This window comes from Oncorhynchus gorbuscha, linkage group LG20 (assembly GCF_021184085.1).
Source record: "Oncorhynchus gorbuscha isolate QuinsamMale2020 ecotype Even-year linkage group LG20, OgorEven_v1.0, whole genome shotgun sequence".
NCBI lineage: Eukaryota > Metazoa > Chordata > Actinopteri > Salmoniformes > Salmonidae > Oncorhynchus > Oncorhynchus gorbuscha.
The window spans coordinates 23,331,530-23,353,263 of record NC_060192.1 but is presented as its reverse complement, the minus strand read 5'-3'; the positions used below and the strand labels follow the sequence as shown (position 1 = coordinate 23,353,263).

Below are 21,734 nucleotides of genomic sequence, written 5' to 3'. Positions count from 1 at the left end.
ATGGTCATGTACATTGGGACATCTAGGACCTTAATTTCTGTCTGTGATCAAGTTCACTCTCCCCTGAGAGCATTACCTAACATTCGTTATTTTTATTAAGACATTGTGAAGCAGGTGAAAATATAATGCAACATCGTTTCCATTCGCCATTTTTTTAGCAAAACGTTCGAAAGTTAAACACTACTTGAAAAGTATAGGCCAATAGGTTTATATGCCCCGATAATGTTTTACAACCTTAGCCGGCCTACTCATATACGGCGTGGTTATATGATCAGTAGGTCCATTGTACACACGATTTCCTCGTCAACCGAGGCTGAAACGAAAGTGAAACAGTGGATGCAGTGAAAGAATAGGACGACGCGTTTCATACCCAAACAGTATTCGCATGAGGGGTGAAACGATGGATGAATATCCTTATCCCATCACTGTAGACGTCAGTTGGACAAACTCTGTCTCTAAAGGGATACAGAACAAGCTTCAGATTTATTTTCAAAGTAAAAAGAAGTCGAGTGGAGGGGACTGCTTGGTGCACTACGAGGATCAACGCTCCACTAGAGCAACTGTTTATTTCAAATCTGAGGATGGTAAGCAGATCACCACGGATGACGATTTGTATCGTATAGTTGTCATTTTATAGCCTACTGTAGGATATCATAACAGTGAAATAGTGTTAACCATACAAATGTAAATATGTACAAGTGACTTCCAGTAAAGTGACGTGTGCATGATGTCGCATTTGTCTCCACAGTCAGGGAAAGGGTTCTATCGAGAGATAACCACGAAATTACTGTAGACAAGGAAACTGTGAAGTTGCGCTTGTCATCCTCGGGGGGAAATCTGAAAGAGGCTTGCACTCTGTCGGTGAGTAGTCTATATGAATAGCTGCAACTGTTGGATTGTTCACTTTCTGTGAAATCAAATGTACGAATGTCTGCTATCAACGGTGTTGAGGCCTTCCCATTCCAGCTACAGTTGTCCGGATTCAACCTAGCTTGTTCTGTCATGCGCCACTTTTACTGCAGCCAATCAGAGATAAATGCGCGTATTCGTTGCCGTGCCCAGATTTGTCATGTATTTGTCTCGTACAGAATGTCTAAAGATAAATAAGGATTATTGTAACAGACTGCTATCTTCAGTTGTAAGCAGTGTTTGTGGGGAAGTACGTTTCCACATGAATGTCAATTAACTTCATAATTAGGACTACGTGGATGGAAACTGAGGTGGCTTGTCTTTGTTGATAAACAACAGTCTGTTCACCTTTTCCACACTCACATCATTGGGTGAGGTAGTGAAACTGTAAAGCATTTTTAGGACTTTAATTTCTTCCTCATATTGTAACCTACAATATGGGTCCCCACACACCTAGCTTAGGCTGTATCACAGGCTGTATTTTCATTTAATTTAAAATGTATTTAACTAGGCAAGTCAGTTAAGAACATGTTCTTATTTTCAATGACAGCCTAGGAACAGTGGGTTAACTGCCTTGTTCAGGGCAGAACAACAGATGTTTACCTTGTCAGCTCAGGGATTTGATCTTACAACCTTTCAGTTACTAGTCTAATGCCCTAACCACTAGGCTACCTGCCGTATCACAACCAGCCGTGATTGGGAGTCCCATAGGGTGGTGCACAATTGGCACAGCGTCGTCCTGCTTTGGCCGGTGTAGGCCGTCATTGTAAATAAGAATTTGTTCTTAACTTGTCTGGCTAAATAAGGTGAAATTAAATTGTTGGTTAAATTAAGGTTAAATTGCTGGATTTAAGACAAGGTCGTTTTTATTTATCTAAGATTCTCAGTGTGTTGGTGTCAAAGTAGCCTGTCCTTTAGATCATTCGTGCAGTATTGGGTATGAAACATATTCTGCCAGTCTCCAGTCATGTAAAATGACATAGAATTGCATGAAATGCATTTATAAAATGGCAAATGTTTCCCCATGTGTGCCACTTCTGTAAGTACCTCTACTCTACTGTGCTATTCCACTATGCAAATGTGATGATATGAATGCAATGCTTTATTATACAGAGGATTGTTTTTTTCTCATGCGTTTCTATACCTCAAAGCTCCCCAGGTCACCACCCTCTCTTGCACAATTTTTTGTTCCGGCACCCCCTGATCTACAAATTAAGCACTGCAGGCTACACTAGGACCGGGCAAGTTCATAGTGCGTTGTACATGAGCCTCAAATCAAAAACAAATGTTCTGAGGACAGCTGTTTTAGCAACCCCTCATGGAGTGTTCTGTATGTGTCTGTTCTTGTTAAGTCAGATTTGGCCAACTCAGAGTGAACTCAGAGTGAACGCAGAGCGTGTTAGAAAAGGAAAGAGCTCGGCACCCAGCACATTCCCAATACTCACCCTACTGTTGCCAATTGTTGCTGCAGTTTGGCAGCGCACTCTAGGCTGCTATACATATTTATTTGGTTTGTCATTCTATCGTTTTCCATTGAAAGCTTGTGGTAATTAAATATAATTTATTCCGAATTTATCCAAATTCATTTTCCAGATTTTAATGTATTCCCAAATGTAAAAATAAAAAAAATTATGGAGCTGAATTTCTGGTGATTTTATGATCTTTTTTGACCAAAAACAAAAATCCAAGCAAGCAGCTGGCCAAATTGCAGTGCATTTGGAAAGTATTCAGACCCCTTCCCTTTTTCCACATTTTGTTACGTTACAGCCTTATTCTAAAATGTATTTATTTATTTTTTCCCTCATCAATCTACACACTATGCTCCAAAATGACAAAGTGAAAAAAGGTTTTTAGAAATGTTTGCAAATGTATAAAAAATATTCAGGCCCTTTGCTATGAGACTCGAAGGTGCATCCTGCTTCCATTGATCATCCTTGAGATGTTTTCTATAACTTGATTGGAGTCCACCTGTGGTAAATTCAATTGATTTGACATGATTTGGAAAGGCACACACCTGTCTATATAAGGTCCCACAGTTTACAGTGCAGAGCAAAATCCAAGCCATAAGGTTGAAGGAATTGTCCATAGAGCTCCGAGACAGGATTAGGTCGAGGTACAGATCTCAGGAATGATACCAAAACATTTCTGCAGCATTGAAGATCCCCAAGAACACAGTGGCCTCCCTCATTCTTAAATGAAAGAAGTTTGGAACCACCAAGATTCTTACTAGAGCTAGTCGCCTGCCAAACAGAGCAATCAGGGGAGTAGGGCAACCTTATCTGCAACACTCCACCTACCAAGCCTTTATGGTAGAGTGGCCAAACGGAAGCCACTCCTCAGTAAAAGGCACATGACAGCCTGCTTGCAGTTTGCCATAAAGCACCTAAAGGACTCTCAGACCATGAGAAACAAGATTAACTGGTCTGATGAAACTAAAACTGAATGCCAAATGTCACATCTGGAGGAAACCTGGCACCATCCCTACGGTGAAGCACGGTGGTGGCATCATCATGCTGTGAGGATGTTTTTCAGCGACAGGGACTGGGAGACTCATCAGGTTTGAGGGAAAGATGAATGGAGCAAAGTACAGAGAGATCCTTGATGAAAACCTGCTCAGAAAACCTGACCTCAGACTGGGGTGAAGATTCACCTGTGTGTAGTTGTGCCAAGCTTGTAGGGTCATACCCGAGAAGACTCAAGGCTGTAATCGCTGCCAAAGGTGCTTCGACAAAGTACTGAGTAAAGGGTCTGAATACTTATGTAAATGTACTATTTAAGTTTTTTAAATATTTTAATACATTTGCAAAATTTTCAAAAAATATGTTTTTGCTTTGTCATTATGGGGTATTGGGTGTAGATTGATGAGGGGGAAAAATATTTAATAAATTTTAGAATATAGCTGTAACGTAACAAAATGTGGAAAAGTCAAGAGGTCTGAATACTTTCCGAATGCTCTTTATGCAAGATTTTACTTCTGGTTAAACAGAGATTAACTGTAGGCTAAATTTGTGCTGTCTTGGCTCGAAAGGCTAATACATTATTTTTATGGCTACTATTAAAGAGCATACTTGTAAAGTTGCCCATTGGTTAACTATTTTACATATACATTTTGTTTGTTTTGCATGTTTTCCAGCTTGGTGCTACGAGCAATGAATTGTCAGGTAACATCTTTTCCTTGCTTCTGTGGTTGTTGATGCATTCCCTTGACCTAATAGTATTATATTGAATGTTTTGCCTAATACATTTAATAATGATCCCTATTGGCATATCATTAGACAGTGTTGCAAAATGCAGCCTTATCAGGCCATATCTACTTGTACATTTGTCATAGGTTGAAATGTGCCAATGAAGTCAGAGAAATGTGAAGATATGAATGAGGTTATTGGATATGAATATCTAGTGTGTTTAATCCCAGATGTGTCAAGTCAAGCACAGGAAGCTCCCAACTCTGAGAGTGGGCCTGGAGAGGGAGGTGGAGCTGAGGTGTCTCCTCAAAGCTCTGCTGTGGTGCTGGAGAGAGTTCCTGAGAGCATGTCGAGAGAGATGCTGACATTGCTGGTGGAGACCCTCTCTGGCCTGGAGGAAGACAACTTCTCCCTGGAGGTCATCAGTGAGACCAACAGAGCTGTTGTGACCTTCAATAATCCCAAAGGTTGGTCACTATTTCAAATTATCGATTTTTTTTCATCAAAGAATACTAACAATGAATTTCACTTTTGAAGTATTATAAAAACAGATCTCTCCCTCACAAGAAGGGATCATCATTTCAATAACTGTTGTGCATGACATTATGGATATGATTGCTGTCTGTCTTTAGATGTGGAGCGGTTCCTTACTGAGAGCAAGAGCAACAAGAGTTTCCAGAAGCAGGGTTTGATTGGTCGGTTGCTAGAGAGGTGCCAGAGTGTGAGAGTGGAGAACCTGACCTCCAACATACCTGAAGAGATGCTGGTGCTCTACTTTGAGAAGTGGTCTGGCCCAGCAAAGGACATCACTATGTTCCATGAGGAACAGGCAGCCATTGTCACCTTCCATGCAGCAGAAGGTAAAACCTGCTGTTTCAATGAGCTGTTTAATGATATAAATGTTCATCTATTTGTTTATTTGGTAATCTATTACTCTCTATTATAAGAGGAATTGAATGTAGCCTTGCTATTCTGTTGGTGCAGCAGTCTCTTGGCCTTAAACAGAAATATTCTGTTTCGCCCTCATTTCATGCTATGAAAGACGGTCCGTTATCTATGTCGTTTCAGTTGTGGAAACCACTCTAAATAAACATCATGTGATTGGCAAAGTCCCTGTCAACGTGTATCCATACTATGAGTCATTGAGCACTGCCTTGTATGGAAAGGAGAGGCCAATGTGGAAGATGCCTGACCCCTTCAAAGAGTGTGTGCATTCTGCTGTATGGAAATTTCTCTCCATGAAGAGACAGTTGTCCCCCATCACTGACCAGATGAAGGCTCATTTCTGTCAAGTAAACATGGATACTCCTGAGGTTAAACTCAGTCCTTTGCCAACCCTGCTAAGGCAGAAAGGACTAACAAGCGAATATGTAGACGGATGGAAACAGAATGTCTTGATTGTCTTCCGTGACATCATGGCCCAATATGCTGTGTTTGAGTGTTTTGCAAGTGCCCCAGCGTGGAAGGCAGTGGAGAAAGAAGTCCGCTCGGTGGTGAAAGAGGATGCTGTCCTAGCTATGGATGCCTCCAAAGGGTCTCTGACAGTTGCAGGTCTGGCCGAAGACACAAAGCGACTCCAGGGGCTGGTGGAAGACCTCATGCACAGGGCCATGAGTCGGATAGAGAGGCAGAGGGATGGCATCTCGGAGGAGATGGACATGTCCCCTGCCATGTTCTCTATCCTGCAGCAGGAAGGACTTCTGAAGCACGCAGCAGACGAAGCCCCAGCGATGGGTTTTTCTTACAGAGACGACACCAAGAAGTTGGTTCTCTCAGGTCTTGTTGCAGAGGTGTACAAGATGAAGAACTGGATTCTGGAGAGGGAGCTCAAGATGAATAAGAAGCAGCTGAAGCTGGAACCCCAACTCCTGGACTTCTTGCGGTCAGTGGACAGTATGGAGATGTCCCAGGACCTGTTCACGTCCCGGGGCATCAACGCTGTGTACAGAGTGGAGGGTGGAAATGTACTTCTGACTGGTAGCTCAGACAGAGCATTGGCTGATGCAGAGCAGAGGATGAAGACTGCCCTGTCCCTGCAGAGCCTTATGGTGGAGGATCAGGAGGTGCTGAGGAAGCCTGAGTGGAAAGATCTGAACAACCAGCTGGTGGATGCCTACAACTCCCTAAAGAAAAGAACGGTGGTGATTAAGCTTCACCCAGAGAGGAGAGACAGAATCATTGTGTCTGGCTTCCTGGACCCGGTCAGAGAGGTCAGCAACAGTCTGCGGGACTTTGTTGAAAACTACTCACGAGTCGAAGAGGCTGTCCGTGTCAAGTCCTGTGCCGTGGTTAAATTCATCCAGGAGAACAAATCCCAGGACTGGGAACATTTTGCCAAGCGTGATGAGGTGAATGTCCACTTTGACCCCAGAAGGCCCAAAATTGTCCTTTCTGGAGCCCGTCTCTATGTCAAGAAGGTCAAAGAGACCTTTCAGAAGATGGTAGCACCTTTCTGCACTGATGAGCTCACCATCATGAAGCCTGGAGCAAGGAAGTACTTTCAAGAGAAGGGAAGAATGTTTGTTTCCATGGCGATGAAGGAGCATGGCTGTGTGGTGCTGCTGCAGGAAGACTACATGCTGGAGGAAGAAGAGGGCGATGATGAAGATGGAGAGGAAGGGTTTGGCCCATCATCTTGCTGTGAGGTGAGAACACACAATGGAATCCTGGTCTCTGTCAGTAAGGCAGACATCTGCAAGTTCAAAGTGGACGCAGTAGTCAATGCAGCCAATGAAGACCTGCAGCATATTGGAGGCCTGGCTTTAGCACTACTCAAGGCTGCTGGTCCACGGCTGCAGGAGCTCAGTGATCAACATGTCCGTAATAACCGCCGACTGCAGCCAGGCGACGCCATTGTGACAGATGCAGGCAATCTGCCCTGTAAGTATGTGGTCCATGCAGTTGGTCCACGGTTCACACACTTTGACCAGGGAACAGCCATACAGCGTCTGAAACAAGCTGTGAATGAGAGCCTGAGGGAGGCTGCGAAGGTTAACTGCTCAACTGTTGCCGTCCCGGCCGTCAGCTCTGGGATATTCGGCTTTCCTCTGGACCTGTGCACTGAGACCATTGCTGTGGCAGTGCGTGACTACTGTGAGAACCTGAGTGGTCAGACCTCCCTGACTGAGATTCACCTGGTGGACAACAGTGACAACACTGTGAGAGCCCTGGCCAGCGCTGTCCAGAAAACGTTCAATGACCTGCACCCAAAAATGACCATGCCTCCGCAGGGTGCACATAGGGGAAATGGACATCGGGGACGCGGGCAACAGGGAAGTGAACGACGGGGAAGAGGACAACATAGTTACGGACATCAAGGACCTGGATATCAGGGACAGTCACCATGGGGACATGGGCAGTGGGGACAAAGCAGAAGGGGGGGAGGAGAAGGTGGAGGTAGAGGGGGAGGAGAAGGTAGAGGGGGAAGAGAAGGTAGAGGGGGAGCAGGCGGTAGAGGAGGAGGAGAAGGTAGAGGAGGAGGTGGAGGTAGAGGAGGAGGTGGAGGTAGAGGAGGACATGGATATAGGGGAGGAAGAGTTAGAGACAGCATAACTCAAAGAAATTATCATGAAAACCAAGAGGAGCAGAGGAGAGAGTATGGCCAAGAGAGGAAGTTTGAGGGGGCAGGCAGTGGGGAAATCCTACAGACCAATCGCACACAAGAGGGTCTGAAGATCATTCTGAGGAAGGGAAATATCCAGGAGGAATATGTGAGTACACATACTGTAGTTATCAGAGCACCACATAAACCATTGATACGTGTATTATAAGTAGTACATCAGATAACCCAGAGTATAAGGTGTATAATTTGTTTACTTTTCATTCTACTCTTCTTTATCTGGAATGACAGCTGTCTTGTAGAAGTCAAAATTTAAGTTTGAATAGAAATACATAGCTGTCCCCTTCTCGCTTCATGAATGTTTGGTCATTTGTTTTGAAACCTCTAGTCTGAGGGCATCGTCAACACCATCTCTGAGGATTTGGACCTGAGTAAAGGTGCTGTGTCCAATGCTATCCTAATGGCAGCCGGTCCTGGGCTCCAATCAGCAGCCGCAGATGAGGCTCGCGTCAACAGATTGGCCTATGGTGACATTGTGGTCACCGACGGTTACAACTTGCGATGTCAGAGGGTGATCCATACTGTATGCCCCCATTGGGACCAGGGAGCTGGCTCAGCAGAGAAGGTAAGCTATGAGTTTTTGACAGTGTTTAATTTGTAAATCGGGAAGTCCCGGATCACATAGTGAGTGTGAGGGGTGGGGGTATCCGGAGGGCTCTGAGGTACTGGAACACATAGTGAGTGTGAGGGGTGGGGGTATCCGGAGGGCTCTGAGGTACTGGAACACATAGTGAGTGTGAGGGGTGGGGGTATCCGGAGGGCTCTGAGGTACTGGAACACATAGTGAGTGTGAGGGGTGGGGGTATCCGGAGGGCTCTGAGGTACTGGAACACATAGTGAGTGTGAGGGGTGGGGTATCCGGAGGGCTCTGAGGTACTGGAACACATAGTGAGTGTGAGGGGTGGGGTATCCGGAGGGCTCTGAGGTACAGGAACACATTGAGAGGAAAAGTGTCAAACACAACGTAGCAGCACAGCAGACAAAGTAAACAGCCAAGTAGCCTACTGTCTATGTTGGTTAAATGGACAGCACTCTCCAAGGTGCAGTTCTCTCCAAGGTGCAGTTCTCTCCAAGGTGCTGATTAATTGAAAGCATGTTAAACGTCACTTCAGTATGCCCACATACTTGAGTATAGCTGCAGGGTTTACACAAGTCCATATTTCTTATAGTCTAATTTTCTAGACATTGATGTATAGCAACATTTTTAGACGACACTGCAGAACACCCGCCATATGCACACGTACTCAGCTGTGGGGCTCACAAGACCCCAATTTAATATCATTTTCAAAACATCAATGTAGCAGTAGAACAAATATCACAATATCAGAATATAACTTCAAATAAAATAAATCTCTGTAGGCTACAGCAGAACACACATATGAGAATATATATGCCTCCTGCCATTGTGATAATATGAAGCACATATTCAGATTACCGTAATTTCTGCGCACCTGAATATAAACCGCACCCACTGAATTAAAAAAAAATGTATTTTGTACATAAATAAGCCGCACATGTCTATAAGCCGCAGGTGCCTACCGGTACATTGAAACAAATTAACTTTACACAGCCTTTAAACGAAACACGGCTTGTAACAAAAATAAACAGTAAACAGTAGCCTACCAAGAAAGTCATTGGTCACTATCTTCCTCCTGTGCACTGAAACCACTGAAGTAATCTTCTTCGGTGTCGGAGTTGAATAGCCTCAGAATTGCTTCATCCAATGTTGGATCGTTTTCATTGTCGCTCTCGTCACTTTCATCCGGAGGCAAATTCAACACGCAGCAGTCCAGCCTTTCAAACCCGTTGATGATAGTGGATTTTTTGATAATGCGCCACGCTGTCAGCAGCTCTATTTCCTTTTCCAACAGCCAGATCGATCGCCTTCAACTTGAAAGCTGCATCATATGCATTTCTCCGTGTCTTTGCCATGATGAGGGTGACAAAATGACTACCGTAATCAGAATGATGGGAAGTTTGAGCGCGCTCGATTTACGTCACATTATGTGACGGTGCTCAGTTTTTTGGCGGCATGAATCTTGTGAAAGCGGGAAAAATCCATAAATTAGCTGCGTCATTGTATAAACCGTGAGGTTCAAAGCGTGGGAAAAAAGTAGCGGCTTATAGTCCGGAAATTACGGTACTTTCACAGTACAGAACAAGTTTGTAAAGGAAAAAAAATGTCCTACCTTAGTTTTCCAAACCTCCAGCAAATACTCTCCCCATGTCAAGTCCATTTCACTCCTGAGAGTCCATTTCTTGCTCAAAGCCATGAGCGGGCCTGTGGCTGTGACCTTTAGCCTCCTTCTAAGGCTTTTCTGAAGACTGGCAATGTTTTTATTGTCCTCTTTAGCCTCATCTACAAGACTTGCTGCCACCAAATGTTCCCTGGTTCGGGCATGTTCAAAAACCATGTTATACGTCTGAGGCATAGGATGTTAACTTACTGTACATTGCACCCACACTTTTGCTAGTTTAATCCCTCCAGTCGTTTCTAGACCCAAGCTATCTTCCTTTTTGCATGTGGTACAGCCCAATTTTGAATTATGAATGACAAGCATGGGGTTATGTGTTTGCTTGAACTGCAAATTGCACCTGACCGAGCACTTTGTCCGTGGATGCACTGCCCCCCACCTCCCAGCTCCCCGTCTGCCTCTCCATCTGAGTCTGACTCTCTAGTAGGCCTACTAGCTAGTCGAGGTGCCGGTGGTGATGCTGAACTGTTAGGATTAGCAGCGCTGTGAGTTTAGGCATTGCCATCGGGAACCGTTTGCACCTCACTCCTCCTGCACTGACAGTTCTCTGATTTGTTTTGGGTTCAATTGACCATCTTTCTCTAGATTGTTGGACTTGAAAAATGTCAAACTCGATTGCCTTTTCTTTTCCATTTTTTATCTGGCTTTCCCAAGATTCAAATTCAGTAGGGAGACGACTAGCCTAGGCTACGTAACGTGATTACGTAGGGACCTCTTCACTAGCTGACCACCTACCAAGACCTGTGTCGAGATCAGTTACTTACCCCACCCTCCCTCCCAATAACCTTTATGTACAAATAAGAGAGCAGGTCTGGAATCAGTGTGGCAGGAAAGGATGAAGGATCCCCACGCTTTTACATGGTCTTTTTGTTGAGAAGGAGAAATAACGAGGAGGCAACTTGATTTAACGCTGATCGCTTTTATTAGAATGTATACAGGGCGAACATTGAAACAATTAATAAATCATGTTGTGAGAGGTACCGGATCCGTCCACATAGGTGCCGGAACAAACCAAGTCAAAACTGATAGATGCCGAAACAGGTTCCAGCTCAAATTAAGTACTGGTTATTGAGAGTGCATAGAAAGGTTTTAGTAAAATGTTTCTAAAATTGTCCTTGTGTTTGTGATTTAAGATATTGAGAACGATGATCAGAGATTGCCTGAGTGAGGCAGAGAAGCATAGGCTGGCATCCCTGTCTTTCCCTGCCATTGGAACTGGGAACATGGGGTTCCCTAAGGGCCTGGTGTCCAAGCTTCTTCTGCAGGAGGTCAAAGACTTCAGCCAGAGAAGAAACTCCACACACCTTAAAGAGGTGGCCATCGTGGTCCACCCCAGCGACACCCAAACTGTGGATGTAAGTTTGAAGATGGAAAATGGTTTAAAGGGGGATTCAGTGTTTATCATCACACAGAGGTAGTGTTGTTGCATAACCTCACCTTTTTCAGTGTGTGTTGTGCTCTTAGATATGTTTGATAAATGCTCCACACTTTATATCTCCTGTTTACAGTGCTTTGTCAGGGAATTCAAAGGTCAGACACAAGGGTATACTTGGCAGAGTTCACAAGGTTCCGGCCAATCACAACATTCCAAATCTCATGTTGGCCAATCACAGCAGCCCTCTGGTAAGCTTAATTCACAGCCTTCAAAGTCTCCCCAAAAATATTCAACCACTGAGACCCTGCTGCCTCTTTAGAGCATGTCTGTTTCCACAGAACCCCCTTGTCTAAACATGTTATTTTCATTAGGCACAGGCTTCTTTGGACAGGTGTCATCCCCTTCTCTGGGTGTGTACAGCATGCAGATAGGTCACGTGACCTTTGAAGTGTCATCAGGAGACATCACCAAGGAGTCCAGTGATGTCATTGTCAACTCTTCCAATAAGGACTTTAACCTCAAATCAGGTGACTTGTACCTCTGACAATAGCATAGGTGCAGTAACCAATGTCTCATGTTTATGAGGCTACTAAGACAAATACTAAGGAACACCTTATAAGGATGTTTAACATGTACACATCTGAAATGTTGGAAATCCAAATGAACAGTGTTTACAGCTACACAATCAGAAAGCAAAAGCTAAATCCCATACACACCCACAGACACACAACTTATTTAATGGTACAATTGTTGACTTAGAATAAAGAGCCATATTGTACTAATGTCTTTGTTTCTTCAGGTGTATCCAAATCCATTTTAGAAGGAGCTGGATTGAAGGTGGAGTTGGAGTGCTCAGAGATTGGTGTGTATCCATGTCCTTGAGTCAACATATACTGTTGTCATGTTTCTGGTCAAGGAGACTGGTGTCATGTTGGATATGAATGAGATGACATTTCAGCACTGTTTGATACTGTCTGGTAAAAGTCTAAAGTCAGTTTCCAATCCACGGGTCCTACAACACTGGTGTGCATTGATTTGACCTTTTAGTAACTTAGATTCTTGACATCTAAACCTTTCCTTTTATGCTTTTCTACAGTCAGATCCCCAAGCTTCCAACCATGCAGGATGATCGTGACATCAGCAGGATCTCTCCCATGCAAACACATCATGCACATTGTGGGACAGAATGACCCTGAGATGATTAAAGAGACTGTGTACGATGTTCTCAAGAAGTGTGAGGAGCGAAGGTTCACCTCAGTGTCCTTCCCAGCGCTTGGAACAGGTACTCTGCTTTAATGGTCATTATTAGACTACACTGTCTTGTGTAGTTGCATGTTTTTATTTTACTTGTTGCCTGTTTTGTTGTGTCCTTTGTTTCTACTGTGAGGTTGTAAAGTGGCCATATGCTTTGCTTCCATGTGCTCTGAATGGGACCACCTGCTACTCATAATGATGACCTGCTCCTCATAATGACTACCTGCTCCACATAATGACTACCTGCTCCTCACAATGACTACCTGCTCCTCATAATGACTACCTGCGCCTCATAATGACTACCTGCGCCTCATAATGACTACCTGCGCCTCATAATGACTACCTGCTCCTCATAATGACGACCTGCTCCTCATAATGACTACCTGCTCCTCATAATGACTACCTGCTCCTCATAATGACTACCTGCTCCTCATAATGACTACCAGCTACTTTTTACCTGATACTTTTTACCTGATACTTTCCTAATTGTTTTCAAATACTCTTGTTCTTTCTACGTCTTTTTCGCCAAATATACTATGCCACTTTTACTTGTTCCTTTCATATTTTCCTGGTCTCCTTCCCTTTCTTCCATATTTGTCTTGTGATTAGTCACTCTCAGGGACAGATTTGCCTCCATAGCCATGTCATTGTGTGTCTGCCTCCATCTGTCTGTCTGTCAGGCCAGGGTGGGGCGAGTCCCTCTGCTGTTGCGGACGCCATGATTGACGCAGTGGTGGACTTTGTGAAGAAGAAAAAGGGACAGTTTGTGAGAAGTGTGAACATCCTGATATTCCAGACTGCCATGGTGACAGAGTTCCACAAGAGCATGAAGAGGAGAGTGGGAGAGGGAGTGGAGGAAAAGGGCATTTTTACCAGGTTGAAAGGTCAGTGAGAATGGAAGTGTGCGAGGTAGAAGACAATATGAGCTTAATGTGTACTAATACAATAGTTATTATAATCATAAGTGACATTTGTTATGGGTGCTGTTTCTTCATAGATAAACTGACAACCTACTTTATGGGACCCAGTGATGAGGGCTCTGCCCGTGAGAACTTTGTCATGGCGGGAGAGGAGTTTGCCCCGACCGTGTTCCAGCTGTGTGCAGAGAGTCCCCAGGCTGTGAGCCGTGCCCGGGACTGGGTTAAAAACCTCATAATGAAGGAGCAAACTGAGAAAACCATCAAGAACCCGTACATCAGCCAGCTGAGCCAGGGGGATGTGGAGAAGTTGCAGGCCATGCAGAGGGAGCTGACGGTCAAGATATGCCTGGAGAAGAAGGGCCCAGACTCCCTGATCCGCCTGGAGGGCCTGAGCCGCGATGTGCTTACAGCAGATGGCCTCATCAGGGACATGGTCTTGGACCAGGAGAGGGCAGAGAACCGCAAACAGGCAGCTTTCCTGGTGAGCAGCCTGGTGGAGTGGCAGTACAAAGACCACAGTGGAACAATGGTGTCTTTTGACATGCTCACCAACTACATCCTGGAGGAGGCTGTGAGAGACAACAGCAAAGTGACAATCAAGATCAACAATGAGGATTATGAGGCAAATGTAGCCCACAAGAGAGCTGTCAAGTTTGGGGGCAGAAGAGAAATTGAGTTATTGAGAAAAGACCTGAAAGGTGAGTTCATCCATAACAAATCCTCATCTTTCTAGACTGCATTTAAATTAAATTATGTAGAACGGTGATATTAAATATAAAAGAATGTATTATTTTTGTGTCATTGTGTGGTTGCATACAGTGTATCAGGCATCTCCAACCTTTTATAGAACAAGAGCTAATTTAAATATAGTTTTAAAATAGGCACATTCTTCTCGTATCCTCTACCCTACAACTCATCCCCGTGTCTTTGGTGTACAAGATATGTTTTCTGTCAATATACCTGGTAAAAAAATGGTTAATAAGCAGTATGTGGCATGACAGGATCCATACAATTCTCCATTAAATTCTTGTATTTTCCATAATTCTGTTTTCTCTGTTTTATTTGAACTAGTTTGGGATTTTTCCGTTTTTTTTCATTCTCAATATTACAATGATTCATAGAGAAACAACAAAGTGGTGTTCTGAGTGCAGGTCAATGCTTACCTCACATCAGAAGACAATTTTTGGGGTTAAAAAAATAATAGATTTGAGTGTTATTCACCTTTATTTGTGCATCTAGCAAGAGAGGAATGTGTCGTTCTAGCGATGTTTTTCTGCGATTAGGCCTACTGCTGCAGCACATGTCATGGAACTGAGTATATTATCAATATGCATTTAAAGTTGTGAATGATTGAGTCTTTTTAATGACAATACTTATTGTGTAATAATTTGATCACTAAATACCAAACTTTTGTCTAGACGATACATCAGTGTCTCTACCTGCACACTGGGATGACATGAAGGGTTCCCTCTTAAAGCTGGTCCCACTAACTCCAGGATCCAAGGGATACAATGACGTAGAGAAGGAATTCCGGAAGACTTTACTCAACAACACCATCATTACAGTATGTTTGTGAAAATGTATACCTGAATTTAACTTGCATTCCACAATAGACTGATTTTCTATGGTGACGTTATATGAAAATCCTCACATTTGACGAATTTGATGTTAGGAATCCCTCAACTATCTTTTTTTAAGACAATCATTTTAATTGTGTTTGCTGCTACATTAAAGACAGCAAAGCGTTTGGGATTTATTTTTAAAGAATGGAACTGTAATTCATGGAACCAGTGAAATGTGTAATTCCTATTCCTTTGCTGTTCGTTACGTATTTGGCTAGGTGGGATTGCACTTCAGTAATAAATAAATCACTGTCGATTTATACACGTGTTTCGTTTGCTATTCGAAGATTGAACAAGTCCAGAACGATTCACTGTGGAAAAACTACCAGATAAGAAAGAAACTCCTGGAGGAGAAGAACAAGCACACAAACAACGAGAAACTGCTGTTCCATGGCACCAGTTCCGACTCCATCACCCAGATCAACAACCATGGCTTCAATCGCGGCTACGCTGGAACACATGGTATGAGAATGGTCTCATGGAAACATGTCTGATGACCAATATGCTTTACTGTTATATTGAGACCTCTTCCTAAGAGAGGAGGCGCTTGATGTTGAGACATAAATCCATTTGATCAATTCAGTATCATTGTTGTTAATTTTTTTACAACTCTTTAAGAACAATATGTTTTTCGTCCAGGTGCTGCAATTGGCAATGGTTCATACTTTGCTGTGGACTCCAGTTATTCAGCAAAGGGATATTCTAAAGCTGATGCACAAGGGAACAAGCGCATGTACCTGGCCAGGGTTCTTGTTGGAGACTACACTCGGGGAAAAGCAGGCTTGATTGTTCCTCCTGCCAAACCTTCAGGGAAGGATGCCGATTTGTACGACAGTGTCACAGACAACACCTCCAATCCAACCATGTTTGTGATCTTCAATGATGTGCAGGCTTATCCAGAGTTCCTCATCACATTCCAGTAAATGAGATTTAACTGTACCTTCATTAGTATATCAATACTTCACAACAAATTGCATATGTCTGTGTGAAGGGTTTTGATGGTATGGGAGCTAGTTGTTATAGCCATGTATGAGGTTAGACATCCTTAGAAAACATACTCTTTATAGACATAAATGATATTGCTTAGGCCCGGTTGCATAAAATATCTTAAATTAATTTTGTCCTTGTATTTTCCCTTACATTTTCCTTAAGTTTAAGTCAGTTGCACAAACATTTTAAGGTGAATTTCCCCCTTAAATTAAGTGGAAAAGTTAAGGGTGCCAATGAGGTCCCTTAATAAGTGCTTAATTCTGTAATGGATATCAATGTTAACAGCATTTGTGGAGGTGGATGTTGCTTTCCTCTGCCCTGGTTTCAAAAGTAAAACCTCCACCGCCAGCTAACAATAGAAGCTGCACATTCAATGGTGACACCGCTAGCTGGCTAGCTAGCTACCAACTCTTAAGTTAGCTTGACGTAATAGAAACAAGTTGAGAAAAAATATACAAAAATAAACACATTTTGTTATCTTCTTAATCAATTTGTTTCTCTGGTCTTGAATGTAGAAGTTCAATTTTGTGATCTCCCAAAATAAATGCAATCTTTTTGACAAGGTATTCTGTCAGGGTGTTTCCATGGATACCAGAGACTCTTTCTACATGCATGCCTTCAAACTACCATAACACCCTCACATTTTGCCCTTACCTACGGAAATGTTTGAGGGGCTCTGTGCAACAGCCTTAATTCTCTTCGGTAAGGGAAAGTTATTCCTTAAGGCAAACCCTTAACGAGGTGTGTCTAATTAGCATAATAAAAACATCCCCATAACAACCAGTCGGTTTTAACGAGATACAGTATCTGTTTTTTTTCACTGTATGTGCCAATGTCGCACTTCCGCATCTGTAGTGAAAGGTGACAAGAGCTAGAATGGTGTTTGTCAGACCATGAGACATCCCGAAAATCATCGGTCTTCTAACACAATCGTCTGTAGCGCCCAAACAGTTTGGCCTACAAACTATTATGACGCCTCTGTGGAAAGGTAATATTCTTGCAAACACGTACATGTCGATGAGACTCATGAACACGATGGTGCTCTCCATTTTGCTCTACGACCCACACACTAATATGACCCCTCTGTGGAACGAGACTCATGAACATGTCAGTTGTTCTGCTCTGACTCGTCTGAAGGTCCCCCCAGTTGAAATAATTAATGGAAGTATATATGGAGACTGTTTAGTTCCAAAAATACGTGTTTAAATACATATAAAAAAATGTTTACTGACCTTATATCTCTCAGATATAGGACAGACACTTCAGAACAAGCTTCCTTTAGAATTTTTGGGGACAATCTGTTGTTCCATGTAGTGAATCTGTTATTTAATGTGTTTGTATGGGCTAATAGCAATAATGTCCCCCCCAAAATGTCATCAAATCATTTGTTATATATATTTTCTATGATACTTCAAGGGGTGTTAAAATTCCAAATCAAATAGCTAAATGATCCTTTGTATGAGCGTCTTAAAACAATTCCATATAGCTTAGACAGGGCTTAGTCTGTAGAGGGTTAACGGAAACACTATGTTTTATGGAACCGGGCCCTGAGCTGACTGCAATTAAGGACAATTGCATTTACTGTAAGTTTATTTCTGGCCTGGGTGACAGACATTTTCTGTTTCAAGACAAGGCATGACAACTAACATGGAATTGGCTAGCTATAGCAAAAATATACTGTCTGGAATCCAGGCTATCATATCACTCTTAAACAAATTTACCAGTCATTGACTGTCTTCTCCGACTATTTTCTGGGTCCATGTTCCTTTTGATTTTGTTGTTTCGCCACATTTTAAATAATGTTATCTGGTAGTTGTCTGGGTTAATATACTGTACCGTGTCATGCCTGACAGTGCCTACACCTTAAATAAAAAATACATTGGCAAGTCACTTTTAAATAACATTTTTAGATTGAATTGTATAGTAGAAACATAGGTCATTAACATTGATATGCACAAACCGATAAAAATCAATTCCATTAGTTTTGTGTCACCTCTGTTCTTGTGTGGATGACTTTACATAAGTCCTTGCCTACAGTGGTGGAAAAAGTACCCAACTGTCATACATGAGTAAAAGTAAAGATACCATAATAGAATTAGCCACCCGGTAAAATACTACTTGAGTAAAAGTATAAATAATTTCAAATTCCTTATATTAAGCAAACCAGATGGCACCATTTTATTGTTTTTTTAAATTGACATAAAAGCCAGGGGCACACTCAGACATCATTTAGAGGCAGTAAGGATGACCAGGGATGTTTGTGAATTTTACTATTTTCCTGCCCTGCTAAGTATTCAAAATGTAACGAGTACTTTTGGGTGTCAAGGCAAATGTATGGAGTAAAGTACAATATTTGTCTTCAGGAATGTAGTGAAGTAAAAGTAGTCAAAAATATAAATGGTGAAGTAAAGTACAGATACCCAAAAAAACTACTTAAATTGTACTTTACACCCCTGCTTACAACGTACGGAGTGCAAATATCTGTTTTAGAGTTTTGTGTGGGGACTTCTTTAACAATTTCATTTATATTATTCACTATTTGATCTACAAGGAGGTCACATGACAGAAACAAAGCAGTCTACAAATCCAGTGGACAAAAGCCATCAGGAAATGACTCCACGTTCTGATAAACAGCCAAACAAAGTGTCATAGTGCGAATGTCACATTCTACATTACGGCAGAACGGCTGAGTGTATCTCGGCAACACGTGAATGTGGGGGTGGTTGGGTTGATGTGAGCCAGTACATTCCAAATAGTGGGTCAGTTATTTATGCCGGGTTTTGGATAGAGCTGTTGGCAGTGACAGGAAGATGCCACGACACTAAAGGGTTTGGGAACCACTGATGTGAGGGAACCTATTCCCAGTGGAACTCTCCAGCCTGGCTGTTGACGCAGGAGTACATTATTTACAGGATCCCTGGATGACACTTCTAGATGTCCTTCTTTCCCCTCGGCCAACCTCCTAGAATCCATCCAACATAGCCCTGAGTGGACATGCTGCACCTATTAGGGATGAACACACACATTCAAGTAAATCCAGCCGGGGTAGTCACTGATTCACCAAGTAACTCCAGCCAGGGTAGTCACTGATTCACCAAATTAATCCGGCCAGGGTAGTCACTGATTCACCAAGTTAATCCAGCCAGGGTAGTCACTGATTCACCAAATTAATCCAGCCAGGGTAGTCACTGATTCACCAAATTAATCCAGGCAGGGTAGTCACTGATTCACCAAATTAATCCAGCCAGGGTAGTCACTGATTCACCAAATTAATCCAGCCAGGGTAGTCACTGATTCACCAAATTAATCCAGCCAGGGTAGTCACTGATTCACCAAGTTAATCCAGCCAGGGTAGTCACTGATTCACCAAATTAATCCAGCCAGGGTAGTCACTGATTCACCAAATTAATCCAGCCAGGGTAGTCACTGATTCACCAAATTAATCCAGCCGGGGTAGTCACTGATTCACCAAATTAATCCAGCCGGGGTAGTCACTGATTCACCAAATTAATGCAGCTAGGGTAGTCACTGATTCACCAAGTTAATCCAGCCAGGGTAGTCACTGATTCACCACCAGTGGGTGTGCAGCAGAGAGAATAGCACCACCCTCTAGAAACCTTTACAGATCTATCAGTTAGCTGGGGAAATGATCGGCCTGGACACTTTCACCTTCGTCCAGTGGAGATGTTTTCTATGTTACTTTTTTTTAACCTCTGTATACATGAGTGTGACTGATCTGCACTGTCTGTTCTTCTCACCTGTGTTATGTGTCTGTCTGGCTCATCTGTGTCCAGGTAGTAGAAGGTGAGTTAGGACATGAAACGGAGAGAGAGGGCCTCTTGTTGGTGACATAATAAGAACATACTCTGTATTGTCTGACATATACCTTTATGATGTGTCCTGTATGTGTTACCTGGTCCCGATCCAGTATGTTACTACTGTGTAATTTCCAGTACTATGTGTTTTACCTGGTCTGGTCAGCGATGGTGCTGCTGTTTCTCTCCTGCAGTGTGAGGCTCTTCCCCTCTGGCTGATTGTCCTTGAGGAGGGCGTCTGTCACGATCGTTATAATGATTGGACCAAGGCGCAGCAGCGTGCATAGAGTTCCACATATTTTAATTAACTGAAACTCACTGAACAAAATAATAAAGCACAAACGAACCGTGACGCTACTGGTGTGCACACAGGCAACAAACTGTAGACAAGATCCCACAAATCACAATGGAGAAAATGGCTACCTAAATATGATCCCCAATCAGAGACAACGATAAACAGCTGTCTCTGATTGGGGACCATACCAGGCCAACATAAACCATTAATCACCTAGATGACCCACCCTAGTCACGATCACGCCCCAACCAACACAGAGAATAAACAGCTCTCTATGGTCAGGGCGTGACAGTGTCTCTGTGGCCATTGGTCAGATGAGTATCTCTGTGTGCATTAGAAAGATGGCACTCGTTTCTGCAGGGACACAAAGATAGTTGTGGACGTGTGTCTCCACGCTAGCCCCATGCAGCACAGCAGCTCCTCATAGGCCCTGCGGAAGTTCCTGTTCAGGGCTGGGTACAGGATGGGATTGACAGCGGAGTTAAAGTAGCCCAGCAACAGCACCACAGAGAGGGCAGTAGCAGGGGGGTTAGTCTTTGCCCCGATGCCCATGCAGGTAAAGGTACAATAGTGAGGTATAAGCAGCAGATAACTAAGGGCCCCAGAACTGCTGCTCGTGTCACTGTGGCCTTGTGCTGTGGCCGCCGCTGATGCTGTGCGTGCGTGCGATTGAAGCAGTGGCAGCTCGGATACGCCGTACCCGAATGGAAGGATGAAGACAGGTTTGAGAAACAGGTCAGCAGATGGACGACTGAGCGGATTACATTAATAAATGGATGCAACTCTAAGATCTACGACTAATTCTTCCAGTACTACTATTGATGCTCCAGACATAATTACTAGTATCACTTCTACCACTGGTAATGGTACTACTGCACAACAAGTATGGATAAGAAATAAAACACTAACCTGTTCACGTGCTATCCAAAAGATTCAGTGGTACGTATCGTACATGACCAGTAGTGGGAGGTAGACAGAAGCACGTAGTTGTTGTGCCACTCAAAGCGACAGGTGCGTCCCTCCACCTCGACCCAGTTCAGGTTCTGCATTCTGAAGTCACCCGTGTTCCAGCCCAGGTGGATGGGGAGGAAGGAAGTGGGGAAGTGACTCAGATGACAGTGATGGCCTGAGCTACCTGGGGAGGGGTGACCCTGCGGGGGCCGCATATCGGAGTTGAGATGGCCAGGTAACGGTCCACACTGATGGCCAGCAGGGTCAGGGTGGAGGCTGTACAGAGCATCACATCCAGAGAGATGTAGATGTTACAAAGGATGCCTCCTAGGAGCCAGTGTCCACTCAGCAGCTCCAGGGTGGCAGAGAGGATCAGCACCAGCAGACCCAGTAACAGATCCGTCACGGCTAGCAGAAGAAAGCCGTTAGAAATGCGACACAGGCGGCGGCTGAGCCCCACGGCCAAACACACCAGCATGTTACCGCAGATGGTCAGCACGATGAAGGACACTAGAAACAGCCAACGGAGAGCCGTGTAAATCAT

At 43.6% G+C, this 21,734-nt stretch overlaps 1 protein-coding gene and 1 pseudogene across 1 annotated transcript; one reads left to right on the top strand and one right to left on the bottom strand.

Moving 5' to 3' along the window:
• The first annotated feature begins 309 nt into the window (after window positions 1-309).
• LOC124006859 (protein mono-ADP-ribosyltransferase PARP14-like) lies at window positions 310-16,693 on the top strand. The gene is made up of 18 exons (XM_046317050.1): window positions 310-584; window positions 749-861; window positions 4,043-4,070; window positions 4,325-4,561; window positions 4,727-4,954; window positions 5,163-7,490; window positions 7,536-7,804; window positions 8,042-8,278; window positions 11,102-11,323; window positions 11,477-11,591; window positions 11,715-11,870; window positions 12,143-12,205; window positions 12,440-12,625; window positions 13,278-13,481; window positions 13,595-14,215; window positions 14,936-15,081; window positions 15,427-15,601; window positions 15,779-16,693. The coding sequence occupies exons 1-18, from the start codon at window positions 386-388 to the stop codon at window positions 16,060-16,062; spliced, it is 5,811 nt and encodes a 1,936-aa protein (XP_046173006.1). The 5' UTR covers window positions 310-385; the 3' UTR covers window positions 16,063-16,693.
• A 3,879-nt stretch (window positions 16,694-20,572) lies between these two features.
• LOC124006858 lies at window positions 20,573-21,734 on the bottom strand (annotated as a pseudogene).

Coding starts and splice junctions, on each gene's coding strand:
- LOC124006859 (XM_046317050.1), top strand. CDS start 386: ATGAGGGGTGAAACGATGGATGAATATCCTTATCCCATCACTGTAGAC. Junction 4,562..4,726: donor GACCTTCAATAATCCCAAAG/GTTGGTCACTAT, acceptor GTCTGTCTTTAG/ATGTGGAGCGGTTCCTTACT. Junction 12,626..13,277: donor CTTCCCAGCGCTTGGAACAG/GTACTCTGCTTT, acceptor TCTGTCTGTCAG/GCCAGGGTGGGGCGAGTCCC.